This window comes from Poromitra crassiceps (assembly GCF_964638095.1).
Source record: "Poromitra crassiceps genome assembly, chromosome: 3".
Lineage (NCBI taxonomy): Eukaryota > Metazoa > Chordata > Actinopteri > Beryciformes > Melamphaidae > Poromitra > Poromitra crassiceps.
The window spans coordinates 62,477,590-62,496,069 of NC_139625.1; the positions used below are offsets into that span (position 1 = coordinate 62,477,590).

General features: G+C 45.2%; 1 protein-coding gene across 1 annotated transcript in view; it reads left to right on the forward strand.

Moving 5' to 3' along the window:
- Positions 1-10,323: 10,323 nt before the first annotated feature.
- The window catches only part of LOC310772650 (TSC22 domain family protein 1), a 34,552-nt gene continuing 26,395 nt past the window's right edge, over positions 10,324-18,480 (forward strand). Inside the window, exon 1 of the mRNA XM_083632506.1 lies at positions 10,324-13,086. Coding sequence (XP_083488632.1) covers positions 10,973-13,086 — 2,114 coding nt within the window. The 5' untranslated portion in view covers positions 10,324-10,972. The remainder of the gene's footprint in view (positions 13,087-18,480) is intronic.

The following is an 18,480-nucleotide window of genomic DNA, read 5'->3' on the forward strand; positions in this document are numbered from 1 at the left end:
TCCAACTTGCCGTTTTCAGCGTGTAGCAACGAGCTAGCGTGTAGGTTTCTGCCGTTAGCTTGCTAGCTAGTTAGCGTTGTTGTTTTCACTGAGGCGGCAGGTCACTATTTACAGCGACACACAGGGAGGAAGGAGCGGAAGCCGCTCTGATTGACATGGTCGGAGCCAATGACGAGTTTGTAATAAGCCGGGAGCGGACATCCGTTTCTTTGGTTAACACAGTAGTATTGATGCAGGTGCAGAAATAATAGATGCCAGCAATAACTGCTCAAAGACCTCAAAGAATCTACTGCATCTAATGTAAATATCAACCTATTGGCTAGAGCTTTTACAACCCCATACCGGCATGACTGATTAAAGTGGCAAATAACCAAAGCAACATATATTTTAAATTTTAATACAGGTTCTGACAATAAACACTATGCAAAATATAATAAGATGTAGCCTACAGAAAATGAAAAATGTATGTCTAGCAAATTCTAAGATTTCGAAAATGTTCTTCTATGTCATGGATTGTTTGCTGGAAGCCACGGTATTTTTTATCAGGTGAAGGGTACATGGATCGCCTGCACAACACGCTGGCAAAACAATACGACGATGCCTCCCTCTCTCGCACTGTAGTCCCCACTGGGGAGAGAGTGGGGAGGCAAGCCTTGACTAGGGAGGTGGGGATGGGGTCGAGGGCACAGGTTAATGGTTTCATACTGGTGATTATAGAGGAGTTATGCAATCGTGATTGCTTCTGTGGATTTTGATTGACATGCAGCTGCATGTCTTCCTTGTATGGCGTTCAGGGCCGGGATCTTTTACCGGAACTGTGCACCGACCAGTTCCGGCTCACTTTCACCAGTGCTTTTATATTAGATGATTCACTCGAAAACTTGATGAGGTATCTTGAAACAGAGGTCGTTGTCTAACACGGGCCCTGCCTCATATTATTATTTTTTTGGTCAATAATGATGTCACTGATGATGTCACAATGCCCATGACATCATCAGTGATGTCACTCGCTTATATAAGATGATTTTGGTCTTCAAAGAATTCGTCTGGTGTTTTTAAATACATTTCTTATCATCAACAAATTCTATTCTTCAAGGTTTTTTTCTTGATACTCTTAGTCCCCTAATTCAGTGGTCCCCAACCACCGGGCCGCGGACCGGTACCGGGCCGCAACGCATTTGGTACCGGGCCGCGAGCCGGTCCAAAAAAAAACATTTTTTTTTTTTTTTAATAAACATAGGCTATAATATTATAGGCTGTGTGGTAGTTGAAACATAGTTTCAAGTTGACGTTTATTTATGTTTGTAGTTAAAACAAAAACATAAATACTGTATAGGCTACATACAGTACAACACAAAAGGCTGTTATTTACCCTTTGTCGGTGAGTAAATATATATGTAACTAAAACCATTAAAATTGACAACCGGTCTGCGACTTTTTTTTCCATGTATCTACCGGTCCTTGGCACAAAAAAGGTTGGGAACCCCTGCCCTAATTAATATTGCCTTTTCACTCCACCTTACTCAAGGGAATCTAAGGTCTATATTAATTAATCGTTGTGCATATTAATTAATTAAAGATCTAACTCACGGCCAGATCGATCCACCGCTGCCAGGGGCTGAGAAAACAGGTCTCTTTATAGGGCTTTACTGGGTTTTTAACTTTTTTATTCTTTAATGCAACCAATCTGCAGCAGTGTATTACTGTGTCACTGTAACATTTAAAGTTTAGTCGTATGAAGCTACATTAATCCCGCTAGAAATAGACAGAATACCGGGAGCTTTTACCTTGAAAATAAAAGCTGAGAAAATTTTCTTTTCACATGCCTTACTCAAGCGAAACTAAAAGTAAAAAAAAAAAGTAAAAATGGAACCTGCATTTGCCGGGAATCGAACCTGCGGCTCCGAAAAGCACAAAATATCTCCTCGTTAGTATAGTGGTCAGTATCCCCGCCTGTCACGCGGGAGACCGGGGTTCAATTCCCCGACGGGGAGGACACATCCTTTATTTTTTCCCTTGCAGTACACAACTACCTCTCCAATACTAGTCTCGCTGGCCAGCCTCCTCTCCCTTCCGTCCGAGGAGTCTGGCGCCGCAGGTCTCCATAGTGGGATTGCGATGGGCGGCGCTTAGCGGCAGTGCCCTTGGAAAATAGTTTCCAACAATCCAACTTGCCGTTTTCAGCGTGTAGCAACGAGCTAGCGTGTAGGTTTCTGCCGTTAGCTTGCTAGCTAGTTAGCGTTGTTGTTTTCACTGAGGCGGCAGGTCACTATTTACAGCGACACACAGGGAGGAAGGAGCGGAAGCCGCTCTGATTGACATGGTCGGAGCCAATGACGAGTTTGTAATAAGCCGGGAGCGGACATCCGTTTCTTTGGTTAACACAGTAGTATTGATGCAGGTGCAGAAATAATAGATGCCAGCAATAACTGCTCAAAGACCTCAAAGAATCTACTGCATCTAATGTAAATATCAACCTATTGGCTAGAGCTTTTACAACCCCATACCGGCATGACTGATTAAAGTGGCAAATAACCAAAGCAACATATATTTTAAATTTTAATACAGGTTCTGACAATAAACACTATGCAAAATATAATAAGATGTAGCCTACAGAAAATGAAAAATGTATGTCTAGCAAATTCTAAGATTTCGAAAATGTTCTTCTATGTCATGGATTGTTTGCTGGAAGCCACGGTATTGTTTATCAGGTGAAGGGTACATGGATCGCCTGCACAACACGCTGGCAAAACAATACAACGATGCCTCCCTCTCTCGCACTGTAGTCCCCACTGGAGGAAATGTCGATAGGCTATCAGGCGACACTGTCAGCAAAAAAACTAAAACAAACAAAGAAAAAACAGTATTAGAACGGCAAGCCTATTTTCAGTGTAACGTTTGACTTACATACAAATGTTCTGCTAAATATTATTATGCAAAAAATGATTGGTTATCATCATAATCTACTGCTAGCTATCAGGACTAACTTTACACAGACACCAAAACAGTATAGTAACGTATTGTTACACGTATCGTTGTATCGTTATGAAAAACATAATCACATAATTATTTAATTTATTCCCAGATGCCACTATAAGACCAAAACAGTATAGTAATGTATTACACGTTCTGCTATTACAGTAGCCTACTCACTCGATGCTGCTGGCCTTTGCTGTCTCTTCTAGTTTATTTTCCGTCTCCTCACAAAAGTTTCTAAACCCCAACGATCCATGGTCCAAAACATTACACATCCCTCTCGTTCCTCGGCATATTCTGTGACTTCTTCAAGAAGAAACTGGCCTCTCGCTGTAGCCGAGCGATCCATCGGAGCACATTTGTGGCAGCGGCACGATGCAGAATTTGTCCCCGCACGGAGAGCCTCTGCGCCGGCCTCTGGTTCGTCTCCGGCGGCCTGTTCAACTGCTTCTCCTTCCATACGGCGCAATTCCTTTGCACTGTAGTCTGGCTCATATGGTGTTAAGTAGCCCTGAATGTCAGAGTTTATTAGCACACTTTGGAAATCGTCTTCATCCATATCAAACTCTTCAATTTCACCAGAAATATTTCCTTCAGCCATGGTTGAGCCATGGTGAGCTAGTTAGCTCCAGACCGATGCGGGCAGAAAAGATGGCTGACGGAGTATTTTGATTTTGTAGCTGTGGAGGCGCGTGGAGGACCCCTAGAGGCGTGCACACACACAAAAGAGTTGTAGTTTTAAGCTACAGCTCTTCCGCATGTGTGGTACACCGCTCTGACGCGGTTGTGACGTAAAACGCGCCTGAGCGGTGTACTAAAAATGTGAATGATAAGGGAGTACAGCCAAGAGGGTTTACTGAGGGGAGGTAAAGGCTGCCCATCTACTCATATTACTGACATTGTAAGGATACAAATCTGGTTGAAAATCGGTAAAGCCATCCTTTAACTCATTGAGTGCCAGCCACTTTTGGAGAACGGACGCTCCCAGTGCCAGAGTTTCAGAGCGTTTTCAGTGATTTCTCGAGGCCCACAGAATATTGTGTGATATTACTATGTAAACACCGAACACGCAAAAAGAACAAGGAGACTCTATTGTATCATCAGCAAAAAAAAGTTTATTGATACCATTTTCCGTTCTTTAGTTATCAGCCGGAGAAGATAGGTCAAAAACAGCAAATACAGGCATTTCTATCTAGAAGCTGAGATATTCAGCCTTTTGTGAAATGCAGCATTTCAAGCACATTCACTGACTCTAGCTAATATTTTCTGATGTAGTGACGTGGTGTAGTTGTGTGCTGCCCTGGGTGCCCCACCCCCCTCTCCCCCCCTCAGCTACAAACTCCTCCCCACACTAGTAACACACAGCCTCACGCACCCAGCGTCTATTTTCGGAGTGCTTTTTGTGCGCCGCCTCCCAGGCAGCGCGACAAGGAAATGCCAAGCCGGACTGCAGGGAAAGGGTTGGCACTTCGGCGTCGGGTGCTGCCTTTCTGGCGGCTAATCGTGTGAAGAATTAGCTTAGTTTAGTCGTATGAAGCTACATTAATCCTGCTAGAAAAACTTTATTAGCACACTTTGGAAATCGTCTTCATCCATATCAAACTCTTCAATTTCACCAGAAATATTTCCTTCAGCCATGGTTGAGCCATGGTGAGCTAGTTAGCTCCAGACCGATGCGGGCAGAAAAGATGGCTGACGGAGTATTTTGATTTTGTAGCTGTGGAGGCGCGTGGAGGACCCCTAGAGGCGTGCACACACACAAAAGAGTTGTAGTTTTAAGCTACAGCTCTTCCGCATGTGTGGTACACCGCTCTGACGCGGTCGTGACGTAAAACGCGTCAGAGCGGTGTACTAAAAATGTGAATGATAAGGGAGTACAGCCAAGAGGGTTTACTGAGGGGAGGTAAAGGCTGCCCATCTACTCATATTACTGACATTGTAAGGATACAAATCTGGTTGAAAATCGGTAAAGCCATCCTTTAACTCATTGAGTGCCAGCCACTTTTGGAGAACGGACGCTCCCAGTGCCAGAGTTTCAGAGCGTTTTCAGTGATTTCTCGAGGCCCACAGAATATTGTGTGATATTACTATGTAAACACCGAACACGCAAAAAGAACAAGGAGACTCTATTGTATCATCAGCAAAAAAAAGTTTATTGATACCATTTTCCGTTCTTTAGTTATCAGCCGGAGAAGATAGGTCAAAAACAGCAAATACAGGCATTTCTATCTAGAAGCTGAGATATTCAGCCTTTTGTGAAATGCAGCATTTCAAGCACATTCACTGACTCTAGCTAATATTTTCTGATGTAGTGACGTGGTGTAGTTGTGTGCTGCCCTGGGTGCCCCACCCCCCTCTCCCCCCCTCAGCTACAAACTCCTCCCCACACTAGTAACACACAGCCTCACGCACCCAGCGTCTATTTTCGGAGTGCTTTTTGTGCGCCGCCTCCCAGGCAGCGCGACAAGGAAATGCCAAGCCGGACTGCAGGGAAAGGGTTGGCACTTCGGCGTCGGGTGCTGCCTTTCTGGCGGCTAATCGTGTGAAGAAACTATGCAGACAGACAGACAGAGGCAGAGGAGCTCAGTTGTGTGCGCGGATTGACTGCTGTTGCCAGGCACCGTCAGTTGCAGCCAGAGCAATCTACATGGCTCTGGGCTGCAGCATGAACGCTTTCTCTTTGATCAGGGGGCTTTTTCAGGCTATATTTCGGACATTTCTCTAATCTGGAGAGCACTGTCGCCACCTGATGAGTCCGTAAAATAGGTTATACACCTTCAATAGCTCCCATATTTGTACAGGAGATGCCTGATGCTTTGATCCACGTCCCACCGTCAAAAAACGCAATTGACGAACATACTCGTCCTTGGCACTCTACGTTACTAAACGAAATGACGAACATACTCGTCCATGGCACTCAATGAGTTAAGTGGGTGGCGGCGTGTGTGGTGGTGGTGTCGCAGCAGTGTGGGTCACGATTGTGATGGCATCAGTGATGTCACTCAAGCAATTGTTGTGATGTCAGCATTGATGTCACTGGAGCAACTGATTGCCCAACTGTGATGTCACTCTGGGCAGTTGTGATGTCATCAGTGACACACACACACACTCACACACACACACACACACACACACACACAAAGTCCCAGTGATGATGTCATTAATTGCCCTAAGGCTGATTGCCCTAAGGCTGAGGCTATAGTTCAGTGATGTCACTGATGATCATCAGTGATGATGTCATCAGTGATGATGTCATCAGTGATGTCATCAGTCTGAGGCTCAAGAGTGAGACTGAGGGAGAGAGAGGGAGAGAGACTGACGCCTCATGCACATCATGAAACGCTAGGCGGCATGCCTCCTGTGAAAGCCTCTTTGACGCTGCAGCTTGATAGGCTGTCTTGCTCTATTTCCGTATCTGATTGGTCCATTTCAACCTCGCGCCCCCTGCCGCAGGAACCGCCCTGCGTTTCGCTGTCGCAGACTAGAGGCGGCTTGTCTCTGAGCGGCTTAACGCTCGCGGGCAGGACTAGGGCGGGACCTTTCGTTAAGCTACCCAATGACCCTTCTGTGTACATCTACCTGAAAACGTTTCTACAGCTCCAAGCTGGAAGCTGATTTCCACACCCACAAAACGCTGCGTCACAGCGGAAAAGCGATTTTGCCATTGCAGGTGTGCATGACGCGTGAGGGAGAGAGGGAGGAGGGACTGAGGGAGAGAGAGAGGGAGACATTGCGCGCGTGCCAATAGGGCAGGCAAGGCCACGCAGCAGCTGAGTTGCTGCGTATGTGAGTTGCAGGGCCAGCTCGGCGACCTGCAGGACGGGCGAGCCCACGCAGCGGGCGAGCTTTGGAAACGAGCACGCGTAGCACGTGAGATGGCTAGTATATATACACACTGTTATGTCAGAAACATGGTCAAAGTTCCAAAACTTGAGGTATGTAGAAATGCTGCCTATAAGTCAAAAGCCCTCACAGAAGGTGAGCTGAAGTGAGGGAGAAATTAGCTCTCCTGAAAAACAGCTAAAACTGAAATTGAAGAACTGTAGTGTGTTAGAGCGTACAGAAAAGAGAATACTGTTACAGAGGACTAAAGAGATCATTTACTATCTAAAACCAGAAAATTTCACATTTGAGAAGCTGGAATCAGAGAATTAGGAATTTTTTCCTGAAAGAAATTGCTCAAAATGCTTAATAGATCATCAAAATAGGCAATTAATGAAATATTTGGCAATTAATCGATGAATTGACTAATTGTTGCAGCTCTTTATCAGTTTTTATAAAATGTATTTTCAAAATACAAAATACGTATTTGTATTTCAAATACATTTTTCAGACCAGTATTTTGTGTTTGTATTGTGATACATTTTTTGAGAAAGTATTTGTAATTTGTATCAAAATACTTTTTGATGTGTTTTCGCCCATCTCTGAGCATGTAAAGCATTTTGCCTTCTGCAAAGAAGTACAATGGACTACTTAATCTTCCGGTATAGCATGCATTATTGAGGAAATTTCAATGCTGATGGACATTCAGTGAAAAATGTTTCTGATCAATTGATTTTCTGATTTATCACGAGCAACTGTATTTTCTTTCTCTCTGTACAGTTACTGGCCCCAGTCGTCTGCCATGAGAGCAACGTCCTACCACTGTGTGCACACTACATTATCCTTCCACTGTGTGCACGCTACATTGTCCGAAACAACTTATTTGGATAAGAGAGCACACCTCAGAACCAGGAGGAGGTCAAAGTCACACCAGCTATCACAGCTAGAGAGCGCCTTTGGACACGGAAAGTGACATCAGTGGAACTGTGGGGTTTAAAATAGTCTAGATTTGTGGTTGGTGCAGAAAATAAAGATTTAGTCTAGTGGAAGGAAGTGTGGCGATCTCGTGACATTAAATTATAATAAATTAAATAAATTAAATATTTTCTAATAGGCTATATAGATCCAGAGACTATCCAAAACATACAGCTGCATCCAACATCTTTGGAGAAAAGTCTGGATACAACAATGAGGATGTGCCTCTCTTCAGAAATAGTTATTGTAAGATATTTCTCATTTGTTTAAATGTATTCTTTTTTCCTGTAATGTGATCGTGTTGGTTTCAAACAACACTGAATTATATTTTTGTATTGTACTGTACTTTTTCAGTATGGGAATAAATCACATTGGATTAAGAGATATTCAACTTCTGTTTTACTGTATGCTGAATCAATTCATGACTCTTTTTTTTAATTACAGTTGAATTGAAGCAGGGGTTGAAGTAGCTATCCTGTCTCGTGTCCTATATAAACAACATTTCTTCTCCTTGTCACTAGCAGCACAGTTTGGTCCCTAAGCGTAATGGAACAGTCTTGAAGTTCAGGTTGAACGTTTACAGAAAGCATGGCTTACGTCTCTCTGTTTACTCTCTGCGGTTTCAGCATTACGCAACCCTTGGAGTCGAACTTCAGAGTGGAACTTTCCCATCGCTCGCCCTCCCCTACAGGTGCATGTGATGTGTTTATGATGAGCACCGATGCTGACATGTGGGAAGTGCTCCGACAGCCACCTCTCAACTCTTTGATTTCCTTCCCTTGCTCCTGCAGTCCATCTGCCGTGCCCTTCATGATTTGACTGGCACACAGTACGCCTCCTGTCCTTCCGCTTTATCGTCAACAGGAGAATTTGTCGCCAGAAGGCAGGGAGGAGGAGGGAAAGGTAGATTAGTGTCAAAATCTGAGTGGTTCCTGCGCTTCCATGTGTGAGATTTGTACAGGGAGTCGTTTATTATATAGGGCCTCCAGTCTCTCGTAATGAGGCCAAACAGGCAAAACAAGCTCCTCTAACATGAGCTGATGACTCGATATTATCTTTTTGTCAGGACTTGTTTGCACTAATTTGCTGCAGTTTATGAAAGACTTGTCTCCCATCCATCAACATTTTTGTCACTTTAAAAATAAGAAAATGTCAATCCCAAAAATATGCCTGAGGGAAAAAATGTGACTAAAGTTCCCGATTCAATATAGAAAGTGTATTGGGATAGACAGACAGAAAGAAAGAAAGAAAGAAAGAATGAAAACATACATCAGTAAATAACTAATACATAAACAAGAATGCCTTTTCTTCAGGCAGTGTTGGAGATTTAATCAAGCCAATGCTTTATTTATTGATATAGTAGTCATGCAGTAGCACTTTACAACATTCAAGAAGGAAAGTAAACAGAACACAGAATCTGATGCTGCCTTCAATTGCTTTCGGAAATATACTAATTATGATGACACCACTCATGAGTGACCAGACAAAAGTAAATACTGAATGTGATGTTTAGTGGTCAGATTAGATGGAAGACATGCAAACAGTAGCAGAGCGTACACCAGGGCAGAGGGTGCGCCCGCCCAGGGCCCGCTCCCATCCCATTTTTTATTTTTTTTCATGCCAGGCCAGGCCTGAGTGTGAGAGCAATTCAATCAATAGACAATAACATTGGTGTGTTTAAAATGAGATATTCCACTAAATATGGCTAAAACAGGGGGGGGGCCCTAAGAGCTTCGCCCCCCGTGTAGGGTCGCTCCGCCCCTGCATGCAAATAAATGTCTGACGTTAAAAGTGGTGTAGGTACATGATGCAGGAACTAGCTTGTTGATGCTTGATTTCTGAATAAGTCAACAGTTCTCAAAAAACATTGCTCTCATTTTAACTACAATTTATTTATTGTACACAAGTGCATAATACAAAGGTATCAACAAATACACAGACAATAAAGCAAGGTTAAAAAAGACCAACAAAAATTCACATTTTACATGTTACAATGCCAGAGTTTGTGTTATATTCAGCATTTATGTTCAGTGTTGACTTAGGCTTTTTGTTTTGTTTTTAACATTCGGTATAATTGAGCTACGGTATATTGATTAAATAAATAAATAAAATGCAAGGAAGTTGGCTTGGTTCCTGACCATTTTTTCTTGAAAATGGAATTTTCCAAAAATAATAAAAAGTTGTATGAGATACAGCAGGTTATTTCCAATCTTATCTTGACAAAAATATAACATTACATCAAACAAACTAAAACCTAACTAAAAGCATTTGAACGTGCAATTTGTTTAGAATACGGTATACGGGTTTAGGAGGAGCGCATGAACGTTACATCGGCCCAGACGACGGGTAGAGGTGCGCCTGCGCAGTTGCTGTGTTTGCATCCCCTCCTCCCCTCCCCTCTCTGACTGACAGCCCGCTAGCTGCTGGCTGCTGTACTGCCTAGCCGCTCCGCTGTCAGCGGCAATGATACAGCAAACACTGGCTCGATAAGAGACACCGAGATGGACTTAGAAACCACTTTTTACCATTACAAAGACGGATATTATTTAGACAAGGCTGTGTATTGACTGTGGACAGAGTTTATTCTTTGCCAAGGTAACGTTTGAACCGTCAGATCTCAACGTCTGGAAACGGAATGGATGCGATGGATGATTTCCTGCGACACACACCGACCAGCTAGGAGGCTTTCACATTCACCTTTAGGCGCACCTGACTATACCTACATTGATTCAACGTGATACATATTTGTGTAGTTAATTGTGAACCTAAGCTTTGAAAATAAAAGAAGTTAACGTTAGTGAAGAGGTAAACAAAGTGTTGGGCGAGTAATCAATCGCTAACGTTACCAGCGACCTAACATAGCTTTAAGCTAACTGATAGCTAGCTACATTTCGCTTACTCGTATTCTTTGTTTATTTTATTTGCTTCACTGAAGACAGCACCGTTTATCTTACGGATATACAGGAAGACCTGTCACAGAGGTCAGACATCACCAACAAGCTAACGTTAGCGTTTCTAACTATATAGGTTGCGCCGCTTGGCTTGATTTTAAAGGACATAAATCATCTGACTTCTCATTTAATGGCTTGTTAGTATCGCGGTACTGCAACTGACCTAGCTAGCGTCTGTGTTAGCTAGTAGTAGGTAGCACAGTAGGCGACAGCCAGTTCTTGGCCTGTGACTGCTCGACTATATAACGATGCATCACCAGGATTTTTCTGGAGATCCACCCGGGACTGGGAGCAGGAAAACCGCTTTCCACCACAGGAGGGACAGCAGCGGTGCCTCTGCAGCCGGTGGCAGTAATGTCAGCACCGGCGAGGATAACCCGACCCAGGCTGGCTCTTCTTCTCCAGCACTCCATCACCAGGCACAATCCCAGGTGGTGGGAGCTCAGGTGAAAAAGAAGAGTGGCTTCCAAATAACTAGCGTCACCTCTGCTCAGATTAATGTGAGCGCCAACAACAGCTTAGCGGACGACACCGAGAGCTACGATGACATGGATGAGTCACACACAGAAGACCTCTCCTCCTCTGACATGCTGGATGTGTCGGTGTCCAGGGCTACAGACACAGGCGTGCCAGAGAGGAGCTCTTCTGACGAGACACTGAACAGCCTCCATGGGGTTGACACGCCTGGCCTTGGGTCGCCCAATGAGCCGCACCTTCACTCCATCCCTCAGGGGTCTCAGCAGCAGGCTTCTTTGGTGAATGGGACCATGCATCATCATTATCCTCAGCAACATAGCCAGGCCCATCACCCTGGCCACCACTCCGATAATATGGGAGGAGCTGAACCACCGATGCCAGCTACAGCGGGGAGTCTCCCCGTTGCTCCCTTATCCAGCTCCAGCCCATCTCTAGTTTCCAAAACCGGACCTGGGCCTGCTCAGACCCAAAGGACACCTGTATTGGATAACACTAAACCTGCAGGTGGCTCAACTCAACCATTAGCTACTGTTGTTGGTGGTACAGCCATTGACATGCACCTACCAGGCAGTGTGAACATTACCAATATGTCTGCTGTCAGTGCTCCAGCAATGGCCCTCTCTGGGCCCGCAGGTTTTGACAGCAGTGGTGTGAGTGGGCAAGGGGCTTCCATTGGAGTAGGAACGGGCCCACCTGCCACCCCCAGCACTCAATCACAACACACCCAAACAGTGGCGGCTAGTGGCTCTCGCTTCAGGGTGGTCAAGCTGGACACTAACTCTGAGCCGTTCCGCAAAGGAAGGTGGACGTGTACGGAGTACTACGAGAAGGAGCTTCCTCACGCCACTACAGCCGAGACGCTCAAGGGTGCCGAGGCAGCTGCAGAGACCGAGCCAGGCAACGGGGGCGTTGCTGCTGTGCAGCCGCCTCACACGCTGCAGCCCTATCAACAGCCAAGCCTAGACTTCACCAGCCCACAAGCCATGCAGAGCCCGCCACAGGGACAGGCTCCCCTGACTCATATGCCACCCCAGGAGGTTGGTGGTAGTGGTCACATACTTCAGAAGCCCATGGCCCCTGTTACTCACCCAACAGCAACCCCACAAGTAATGGCACAGGGCGGTGTGAGTCAGCCTCCCTCTGTGATTCCCCAGCAGTTGCCCTATGCTGTGGATCCGCACCTGGCCCAGCCGCAGGTAGGTTACCCCACACCCCAGCTCCCTGTGGGGGTCGTGGTCCAGGGAAGCGTTCGGCAGCCAGACTTTATCCAGCCCACTGCTCCTTTCCAGACGCAGGTTCAGCCTCCACTGCCACACATGGCCATGGGAATCTCCATGACGGTGGGCCCTGGGGTACAGCTACCAGGCACCATCACTCAACAGCTGCCCCTTCAAGGTCATGCCGCTCCTCCTGCTCAGCCGGTCTTTGCTCCAGTTCAGCCCCAGCCCCTCCCTGCTCAGCCCCAACAACAACAACCACAGCAGCAGCTGCTCCCACAAAACCTCCAGGCCCAAGCCCAGCTCCCCTCAGCCGTCCCTGCCCCAGTCGCACTCACCCAGGGGACCCCGTACATGACCGCACTACGAGCTGACCTCCAGCCTCTCCTGACGCCAGGTGCGTCCCTCGCACAGCCCTCTGGAGCCAGCCATGTCCCAGGAGGTGTGAGCTCCCTAATAAACACCCAGCTGGAGAACGCACAGAGACTCCTGTTCCAGGGGAGCCTGCTGGGTCTGCCCAGGCTGGGGGCAGCAGGAGGTGGAGAGGGGGTCTTGCAGGCTGGCAGCACCGCAGGATCCCTGGCCCACATGGGGATGGCAGCCGAGGCCAGTGCCTTCATGGCTGCTGCAGGCCTGAGGACGCAGCCTGCTGAAGGAGAGGACGACAGGTGAGGATGGATAGTATGTGAGGGCATAGCCACACATAATTATATGTAAACATCAAATGTGTTAGTATGTTAGTAGTGCAGATGACAAACTTTAAATTAGGCGTGGAAATAAGTATTTCAAGTACATTCACTGTAGTTATTATTTAGGGCTGCAGAATTAAGCATTTATTATAATATTGTAATTTTATTTTCCATCATAAGAAACCACAGAATATTGTCATAGCAGTATCTTGAACATGTAGAGCATAAAATGTAGTGCCATAAAATACATGGACTACAAAAGTGCAGTATATAAACTTGCTCCATGCAATGACACACTTTTATCACGGGCATGATTGTGTTGCCATAGTTGTAATGTCATCTGACAACTGGTTATCTGGACTGGAGTTTCATTCAGTCACTTTGTCAGCCTTCAGAGTAGAACAGTGGGTGTCAAAAAAACAAAGTAGTCGCTGGACCTTGATATTAAACAAAAGTAGGGGTTTTCAAGGCTCAGAGTGGGCGTTTGGGGGGTGCGTACATTTGACTTTTGGGTTATAGTCAGTGTTATCCGGAACAAATATATCAGTCATTGTCAGAAATTATACAGCAATGTGTTTTCACAGCAAGTTTCGGACATAGTCATTTCAATGTACAAATGTGAGACTTTAACTTTAAATTCTCTAAATTGATACAGTATAAAATGCTTGATTTTGAGTTGAGTGAGAGGTCTGTAGTCAGGGTTGTTATCCTGAACTCAATAGATCAGATCAGTCATTATTCAGATTTTGTTTGGGGCGGGGGGTGGCTACAACCTCTTTGGAGGGCGCCAGAAATTCCTCTGTGCAGGAAAAAGCCAGTGTCAGTGGCTGAGATAGAGGTGTTGGAAATGCTGAGTCACTGAGGTGCTGGGGAGGGGAGGGGGGGGGGGGGGGGGGGTGCAAGACCATGATGCACTGCTCTGCTTGACCCCCTACCACCACACATCCATGCATCTCCATTAGCTCAGGTTTCTATGGTCGGTTAAGCCACATGATTTCCTCTCTCTCTCCTTTCTCTTTCAGTCTTTGTGTCTCTTTCCCTCCGTCCCCCTCCCATCGATGTATGCCTTTTATTAGACACTGGATCCGTTGGTTTGTTCCACCCTGCGGGAGCTGTGCCATGCTTTGTTCATGTGTTTTCACTGTACACGTAATCGCTTATTAAACGCTACATCACGATTAGCTTTGCCATTTAATTATCTCCCTCTGAGAAGTGATCGTCGCAGTTGCGTGTAGTTTCTGGGGGAGCGGAAGGTGTCGTCTAAATATAGCTTAGTCGCTGCCCTGGATCGGCAAAACCCTCCCGACCCGTATCCCATTTGAAGAAGCAGTGGAAATGTTTGGCTCTGAGTGTCGGCGCTGTAGAGATGTGCTTTGATAAGGAAACAAGAGCTGTGTTGAAGGAGTGATGCACTGTCTGGTCGTGGTCATGGTCTACTCTCTGGTGTTCTGTTGAAGGAGTGATGCACTGTCTGGTCGTGGTCACGGTCTACTCTCTGGTGTTCTGTTGAAGGAGTGATGCACTGTCTGGTCGTGGTCATGGTCTACTCTCTGGTGTTCTGTTGAAGGAGTGATGCACTGTCTGGTCGTGGTCATGGTCTACTCTCTGGTGTTCTGTTGAAGGAGTGATGCACTGTCTGGTCGTGGTCATGGTCTACTCTCTGGTGTTCTGTTGAAGGAGTGATGCACTGTCTGGTCGTGGTCACGGTCTACTCTCTGGTGTTCTGTTGAAGGAGTGATGCACTGTCTGGTCGTGGTCACGGTCTACTCTCTGGTGTTCTGTTGAAGGAGTGATGCACTGTCTGGTCATGGTCACGGTCTACTCTCTGGTGTTCTGTTGAAGGAGTGATGCACTGTCTGGTCGTGGTCACGGTCTACTCTCTGGTGTTCTGTTGAAGGAGTGATGCACTGTCTGGTCGTGGTCACGGTCTACTCTCTGGTGTTCTGTTGAAGGAGTGATGCACTGTCTGGTCGTGGTCACGGTCTACTCTCTGGTGTTCTGTTGAAGGAGTGATGCACTGTCTGGTCGTGGTCATGGTCTACTCTCTGGTGTTCTGTTGAAGGAGTGATGCACTGTCTGGTCGTGGTCATGGTCTACTCTCTGGTGTTCTGTTGAAGGAGTGATGCACTGTCTGGTCGTGGTCATGGTCTACTCTCTGGTGTTCTGTTGAAGGAGTGATGCACTGTCTGGTCGTGGTCATGGTCTACTCTCTGGTGTTCTTCTGGTTAGGCAGAAGATTCATGTTAGTGCAGCAATAATACCTGCAGGCTGGAGCAGGGGGAGTTCTACGAGGTACAAAACACGCTCTTGGGTATTTTGGCTTTTATTCAACATGTTAACCATGCATAAGGCATGGCAAGTTTATTTCTATAGCACATTTCATATGCAGACTGCAGAGGCAATTCAAAGTGATTCAAATAGATATGAAAATAGCATAGAAAATAAAAAGACGTAAAAAAAAATCTGGAAAAGGTCAAATGTGGAGTAATGTCTGAAAAATGGTTTACGGTTATAAAAACAGGAGAAAGGGGGAAAGATTACAAACTAGTTCCATGGTTATGACCACAAGACTTCGCAAAGCAACCACCTCCAGGTTACCAGTTACCACCACAAGACTTACCAAAGCAACCACCTTCAGGTTACCAGTTACCACCACAAGACTTACCAAAGCAACCACCTTCAGGTTACCAGTTACCACCACAAGACTTACCAAAGCAACCACCTTCAGGTTACCAGTTACCACCACAAGACTTAGCAAAGCAACCACCTCCAGGTTACCAGTTACCACCACAAGACTTAGCAAAGCAACCACCTCCAGGTTACCAGTTACCACCACAAGACTTAGCAAAGCACCACCTCCAGGTTACCAGTTACCACCACAAGACTTAGCAAAGCACCACCTCCAGGTTACCAGTTACCACCACAAGACTTAGCAAAGCAACCACTTCCAGTTTCAAAAGGCAGAGGTAACTGCACTTTTAATTGAAATGTCAGCCAGGCAGGACAGTGTTTGGCTGAAACTATACTCAAGTTAAAATGCAAGTGTGTGTTTGTCCAGGGTTGGGCAATATATCGATATTATATCAATATAGACGGTTTCAACTCTACAACATAAACATTCTAAATTTCCCCCAGCTTACTTCCTGTTGCATTGTTTCTAGTACAATAAATGACAGGACATAAGCCTAGGTTTCAAACTGTTCCCTAGCAATACAATTCCATGAAAACAATGTTGATGTTGTCCAGTAGAAGGCGTGTATAGATGCTCTTCTATTATTTGCCTTTACCCACTTAGGCATTACATGCACATTACTGATGATCATCAAACAATCTCATTGAGTCAATATTTTGTGAAAGCAATAGTCATCCCTACAATATTGTCGCAATATCGACATCAAAATACTATTTGGTCAAAAATATTGTGATATTTGATTTTGTCCATATCACTCAGCCCTATCTTAGACCGATTCAGCTGCAGACAGAGCAGAACTGTATTCTTAGGGCCTGTGTCCACCTAGCGTCTTTTCCTCAGGTCCAGCTCTTTTTTCAGTTATTTTCTTATCGATTAATCTAACGATTATTTTTCCGATTAATCTAACGATTATTTTTTATTATTATTTTTTATTATATAACAATAAATTTACCCAAAACAAATAAATAACCAAAAACTTCTCAATTTCAGTATTTTATTTAACCATCTCATTCTCTTTAACAGTCCAACATAAAATCTCTCAAATAAAATTAAAGCAAGAGCTTGTCCTCAAATAAAATGAATATACCGTAAATTCCGGACTATAAGCCGCGGCTTTTTTCCCGTTTTTTGGCCTTTTTTGGCCCCTGCGGCTTATATAACGGTGCGGCTTATCTATGGATTTTTTCCAAAAAAAAAAAAAAAACTCTCTTTTTTAGCACTCTTTCTAACTATAAATCCACTTGTTTTAATTTCCTCTCTTGCCCTCTTTTAACAACATAACATAACATAACATAACACAACACAGGTAAGCAGAAAGAAAAAGACGAAGCAATCACGCCATGAATGAGGAAATGACTCACCTGCTGGAGGCTGGAGATACACGGCTTGGGCTAAACTTTTACTCCGTGAAACACTATCGATTAAGTCCGACATCGCTCAGAGGTTTTGAGCAGCTTGAAAACAAGTTTGAAAACGTGCAGAAGTCCATCCACTCACTAAAGAAACTAAGGCAACCGTGAACAGAGTTTATAATGCGGAAAAGCGCATCAGCGCACTGGAGGACAAAAACAACACAGTGAGTCCGAAAGTGGATAAAATGCAAAAACATCGAAACGCTGCACACGCAGGTTGATGACTTAATCAGCAGGAGTAAAAGAAATAACATTCGCCTGATCAATGTAAAAGAGGGAGCTGAGATTGGTGACATGGACGCTTTCGTGGCAAAATCCTGTGTTACATCCTGGACCTGAAGGAAGGCGAGAAACCACCAGAGGTGGACAGGGCACACCGGGCGCCTCGGCCACGTCCAGACCCCGGCCTGCCACCGAGGGCCATCTTCATCTGCCTACTCCGCTGGCCCGACCGTCAACTCATCCTCCAGGCTGCGGGGAAGAAGCCCCTCACCTGGGAGGGTACGCGCTTTTTCGTCCGGCAGGACCTCTCCGCGTTGGTGCAACAGAAACGCGCAACATACAACAGCATCATCGAGTCAATGGATATCGCTTTGGCGTACTGTACCCAGCGAGACTCGTCATAACCATTGATGGACAGCGGCGGAACAAGAGCTCAAAGTGAAACTGCCGAATATCTTTTGAGTTGGACTGGTCAATAGTACTGTGAGTAACTAAAATAAAAAAATAAAAAACGGAATTCTCTCTTCTTTAGCACTCTTTCTAACTATAAATCCACTTCTGTTTTAATTTCCTCTCTTGCCCTCTTTTCACCACACCGCGGACACTGTGTGCACTGTAAAAAAAACAAAAAATACCATTAAAACACCCGCGGCTTATAGTCCGGTGCGGCTTATATAAGAAAAAAATAGTCAACTTTGAAGGTGCGGCTTATAGACCGGTGCGCCTTATAGTCCGGAATTTACGGTAATGCAATTAAAAATAAAGTAGTAGAATAAATAAAATGCAAGTCACTTTCAGGAGGAATACCAAAAACCTTGTGCAATGTCAACTGAGTTTAGCAGCAGTCCAACATAAAATCATCATCTTACAGTACAATGGTGTGCAATTTTCAGTAACAGTGCTCTTAACTTTGGAGAAAGACAAAATGCTCCATGTAAGATGGTCACACATCATCCAGACACAAGACTGTGTCTGTAGCATCCACACCCAACATCGGTTGCACCAACTGGTCTTAACTATGCCTGGTCGTAACTCCTACGTCGGTTA